The following is a 5,599-nucleotide window of genomic DNA, read 5'->3' on the forward strand; positions in this document are numbered from 1 at the left end:
AAAAGAAATGCCCACACCAGGTCTCCTCCGACTTCAGCTAAAATTGCTCAATGGCAGGGAAGCATAAGCCTGAGCATGAAGAAATCAGCCTCAACCGGAGGGAGCTGCTATTTGGTTTCTGCCGCGTGTTTTGTTTTTAGAAAAAGGCTCTCACTAGGTTGTCCAGGCTGGTCTTGAACTTCTGGCCTCAAACGATCCTCCTGCCTCTGCCTCCCAAGCACTAGAGTTACAGGTGTACGTCACCATGCCCAGCTTCTTTTTATTTTCTCCGACGGTTCACATTTGGTTTTAAAAGCTGGCGTGAATTTTGCACTGACCTGAGTTGAAATGCTGTGGGATCATGAACTCTGGGAATCAATGTGGGCCGAAATCATTTTAAGGGAAACATCCTCAGGCCTCATGGTTTCCCACCGGCAATCACAGGCCCATCTTTCCTCTCCCTTACAACAATGGTTCCTGATATTTTGCGGAGCAGGGAGCCCTTTCAGAATGCAAGGTATGGCCTCTCTTTTCAGAAATCCAAGGAAGGGCACAAATCCAGCATTTTGCACAGATCTGAAGGGGGGCGCAGATGCCTCACCCACACCTTGAAAACCCTGCCTCGGTCTATCTCCCTTGAGTCCTGTGCCCACCACAGCACTATGATACAAAGAGGCTGTCACCCAAGAGGTCGAAACTGTTTCTTGTGGAGCAGAGGAGGGGACGGTCAGCAACCCAGCCTGAAGGAGTGGGGAGGTGGGGACTGCAGGGGCAGTGGGCTGCTCTGCCTCACTCTCATTGGCCTGGTGAGGGTGTCGAGCCATCTGACAGACCAGTGACTGCTTGGGAGGTCTAGACCCAGGTGCCTGCACATCTGCCTCCTTGGAGGTCTTTAAATTGAGATCGACCACTTGTCCAGAACAGCCAGGCCAGGGGCTCAGCCAGTGGCCGGGGTCTCCCAGGCCCCTCCTGTCCACCCTCACCATAAGCATCTTTGTCTTTCTTTCCTTTGTTACCACCCTTCTAACGCTGCCCTTTCCTGCTAGTCCTTTCCACACTCTCCTTTCTTTGTTTCAGCTCTGCCTTACTCTATCTGGCAAATGACATTATCAAATTCCAGATACAACACCCGGAGCTGTAAGACGCCATGGAGCCTGGAGGCAACAAGGTAGAACAGGCAGCCTCGGAAGGTCCTCTCCACCCAGAATCCAGCTTGGAATCCCAGAAACCTGACAACTCACAGAGAATCTCTGACTGCTGGGGACTAGTGTCCTCTGGTATCACAGAATCCACACACGATGAGGTCCCTGGGCCCACCACCTCCTCCAACTCGGCTCTCTCCTTACCTTGTAGGATTGGGTCTCTGTGCCTGGGGCCTCAACCTGCACCACAATGTAGGCATGGAGGAAGTTGGAGGCTATCATGTCTGGGACAAACGGTGTGTTTTCTTCTTGGAAGATGATGGCCACAATGTCGTTTCCAATGTGTCTCTTCCTCTGGAGCTAAATAAAAAGTGTTCAGTGGTTATAAGCCAGCGAGGAACATCACGAAAGATGTTCTGGGGACAGAGTGGGTTAACTTTCATTTGCACACAGGAGAACTGAATTCTGAGCAAGGAGAGTTTGTGGTTGCTGTTTTGGAAAGGTAAGTGTGAAGAGCAGCACAGCAGTGACGCTGGGCAGCCCAGGGCAAGAGCGCAATGAACACGCGCTGTGCTTTCTGTATCTTCTGAGTTGCTTTCCTATTTGGGGAAAAGTAGGGGGGTTCTTCTTTCAATCTTTTTTTTTTTTTTTGATACAGGGTCTCACTCTGTTTCCCAGGTTGCAGTGCAGTGGCGCGGTCTCAGCTCACTGCAACCTCCGCCTCCCAGGTTCGAGTGATTCTTCCACCTCAGCCTCTCAAGTAGCTGGGATTACAGGCACATGCCACTGCGTCCGCTAACTTTTGTGTTTTGGTAGAGACGAGGTTTCAGCACACTGGTCTTAAACTCCTGACCAGCCCGCCTCAGCCTCCTAAAGTGCTGGGATTATAGGTGTGAACCACTGAGCCTGGCCTTCTTTCAATCTTCAGACGTCACCAAAAGGAAAAAGAAAAATGGGGAGGATGGCCAAGTTGTTAGGCAGAGGCTAGTGGGCATCTTACTGACCCCTACAAAATGCAGATCCCTGACTCAGGACTTGGGAAGAATATTTAAAAGGCGAGGCTGGGTCTTGCCCCGGGAGAGCCTGTCATTGATCTGGGAGCACTATAAACACAGGTGAAGCTGCCTGAGAACACTAACAAAGCCTCTGGTAGCAAGTGCTAAATCGGCTGCTGTGCATGAAATGCCTAATGGCTCTGGAGACAGAGGGGAGGGCAAAATCACAGGGCCCAACAGCAACCTGAGAGGGCTTCCTGGAGGAGGAGATGTGCTCAGTGGGTCCTGAAAGGGTGAATGAGAGTGAGGAGGTGGCAGATCATGAGATCACCTAGCTTGGTGCAAGTGGGATGGAAGGAGGATCCCAACCATAACTCCACACCCCAAGCTGGGCCAGGTGCCTCTGCGGGTGATCTCGGCCACCAAGCACCTGGTGCGTCCCTGGAACCGTGATGGGCTGTTCATACATGATTTTAAACATTAAGCCTATCCTGAAGTCCAAGGCTGCGGTGAGCTATGATTGTGCCACTGCACTCCAGCCTGGGTGACAGAGTGAGACCGCTTCTCACACACACACAAAAACCCTCTCCTGTCCATTGAGTCCTGGCTAGGTGCCTATCTATGCATTAGCTCCTTTATTAAGCACCTACTGCATGCAGGCCCTATGCTCCGTCCCTTCACATTGAGTTTCTCATTCACTGAGCACCATTCATACACCAAGCACCATGCTGGGCACTTTTACACAAACTGCCTCACTCCACGTGCATCTTCCCGTTTCTCAGGAAGAGAAACTAATATCTACTCAGTCCCCGCCAAGGACCGAGCTCTATGACAAGGTATATTTCCCAAGAAACATACATAAGACTGAGAAGGCCCAGACAGAACAGGGGCCTCAGCCCCAGGCTGGGGCAGCAGGCGAGAGGGGCCATACGGGAACAGAGAGGCTGGAGGTGAAAGGCTGCGAGGAAACCCACATTGGACACAAAAGGAATTCTCCTTCCACTTGTTTCTGGAACATTCAGTAGCTATTTTAGAGCCAACTCATAATCTCGGTTGCCAATTTCCTTTTTTCCTAAGAAGCCAGGCGCTATGCTTACCATTTTACATCTGCGCTCCCTCCCCAGTTCCAGCTCAGAGACAAATTGGTCAGAGTTTGGGCAAAGGCCCACCTGCATTTCTTACTTTCCCAGACTGAAAAGGGGCAGAAGGCAGGGGACTAACTGGGCTTGCAACAGCCAGGGACCAGCTGCGCCTCTCCCCGGGGATGCATGGCTGTCAGAGCAGCAAACGGGGGCCACAGCAAGAAAGCACGGGGGAGAGAGGGCTCATCCAGGTCTCCCTGGTGCAGGTCAAGGCTGAATTCCTGCAGGTGTGGTGAGAGAGGAGCCTGGGAGATGAGGGAAGCTGGGGGTGGGTTAGGAGTCTCACCCAATAACCAGCCTTCCATCACTGGGGCAGGGGGGTGGGGGACAAAACGAGCAGGGGCCTAGACGGTGAACAGGTGTGCTGTGGGAAGCTGGCCGTGAGCTGCGCATCGCATGAGCCCTAGTCAGAAATGTATGCAATCCCCACAGCAACCCTCTACCGTGGACGGTGTTACCCCCATTTTACAGATGAGAAGGTTAACAGACCTACCCAGAGTCACATGCCCCAGAGTGGCACAGCTGGCTTCAGGCCCCCATCTGCACACCCCATCACACACCCTTTGCCACCACCCTATATGGCCAGGGCACTCAGGCTCTGCTCCGTGTCTGCCCCTAATACATAGAGAAACCTCCAGGAAGCCTTTTAACCACTGTGGGCTGCAGTCTTCCCACCCATCAACATGGGGAGAAACGCGAGCCCTGCCCTGCCTCCCGCCCAGGGCTACTGAGGCGCGGCCTTGGCCAGAAACGCAACAGAATGGACTGTGACGCTCCTGTGCAGCTGAACCACTGGCTGGCACGGAACGGAAATGGGGAGGGCCGCGTCACTGAGGCAGGTCAGAGGAGAGGCAGGCCTTCACCTCACACGCCCTGGGCCCCCAAAGCCTCCCAAACCAGGTTACCTGCTGGGCATCTCCCTCAGTAAATGGCAGCTTTGTGGAAACGTGAAACATGATCTCCCTGTCCCGGAATGTCGTGTACACAGATTCCACCCCTGTCTGTCCGTGGGTCACATCCAGGCCTCCTCGGAACCTGTCAACAGAGCAGGGTGGGAGATGGGGAAAAAAGAGAGTGAGACCAAGTGGGCAACTAAACACAACTTCCCTAAGTATACACCGCAGGGAAACACACGGCCAGGCAGGAGAGCCAGGGACAGAGCTGGGGGGAACATGGGAAAAGCAGGTAGGCCTGTTCTTCCAAGTGTATCAGCCCTGGCACTCTACCCAAAAATCCATTATTTACAAGACAAAGCTGGCCGGGCGCAGTGGCTCATGACTGTAATCCCAGCACTTTGGGAGGCCAAAGCAGGAAGATCACCTGAGGTCAGGAGTTCGAGACCAGCCTGGCCAACATGGTGAAACCCCGTATCTACTAAAAATACAAAAATTAGCCAGACATGATGGCGCATGCCTATAGTCCCAGCTACTTGGGAAGCTGAGGCAGGAGAATCGCTTGCACCCAGGAGGCAGAGGTTGCAGTGAGGCAGATGGCATTCTAGCCTCGGTGACAAGAGCGAGACTCTCTGTCCAAATAAATAAATAAAAGACAAAGTGGAACCTTCACTTCAAGGCCTGGCTGTGGATGGTCTATGGGATGGAAGCCCATCATCCACAATCCGAGACAAATGCCCATCCCTGGTGCCAGTGGCCCCCAAGGCTGGGCACAGGCCTTTCTTGGCTCTCTGCAAGGCCATGTCCAGTCCTCTGCCCAGAGTTAGGGCGGCCAACCATCCTGTTGGCTGGTGGGGAGCCCCAGAGGAGCACCTGAAGTCAGCCAGACGAGGTGGCAGATGCTTGACTTCTGCCCAGCCAGCCCCAAAACAGAGGCCCAACCACTGCAGCACCTGGCCTGGGAGTATCCAGGGAAGTCCCTTCTCTGGCCGCCTCCTCACGGGCAGGAAAGAAAGGCACTAAGGAACTGAGTGGGCTTCCAGGAGCTGCCCCTTCTGCCTTTACACATACACACACACACACACACACACACACACACACACACACGGCTGCCAGCCTCCATCACATTCTTCAGCAGATGCAGGTTCCTTTAAGAAAATGAAATAAGATGGACCTGGAATCTCAGCATCCCCAACACTATAAGCCAGAAAATGTGCCCAGCCTGGCATAGCAGAAAGGACGCTGGACAAGGAGTCAGGAGTTCCAGGTTCTAGGCCTGCTTCTGCCACTAAATCAGCACGTGGTCTTGGACAGTATGTTTAATCTCTCTAGGTCTCCATAAAATAGCAGGATAGAATTTCATCTCTGAGGACCTTCTGGGCTTCATATACTGTATTTCATCTATTCTAAGGCCCACGTGTTTTTTTTTTTTTTTTTTTTTTTTTTTT

The 5,599-nt window shown here is 52.9% G+C and overlaps 1 protein-coding gene across 19 annotated transcripts in view; it reads right to left on the reverse strand.

The window, feature by feature from the left end:
• The window catches only part of RAP1GAP2 (RAP1 GTPase activating protein 2), a 273,881-nt gene that overhangs the window by 35,984 nt on the left and 232,298 nt on the right, over positions 1-5,599 (reverse strand). For all 19 annotated transcript variants that reach the window (XR_005202360.1, XR_005202359.1, XM_017541614.2 and 16 more), the window contains 2 exons: positions 4,164-4,293; positions 1,326-1,481 (listed from right to left, as the gene is read on the reverse strand). Coding sequence is in view for 17 of the 19 variants with exons in the window: in XM_017541614.2 (XP_017397103.1) it covers positions 1,326-1,481; positions 4,164-4,293 (286 nt within the window). In the remaining 2 variants the exon portion in view is untranslated. The remainder of the gene's footprint in view (positions 1-1,325; positions 1,482-4,163; positions 4,294-5,599) is intronic.

This window comes from Cebus imitator, unplaced genomic scaffold (assembly GCF_001604975.1).
Source record: "Cebus imitator isolate Cc_AM_T3 unplaced genomic scaffold, Cebus_imitator-1.0 Scaffold136, whole genome shotgun sequence".
In the NCBI taxonomy this organism is placed as follows: domain Eukaryota; kingdom Metazoa; phylum Chordata; class Mammalia; order Primates; family Cebidae; genus Cebus; species Cebus imitator.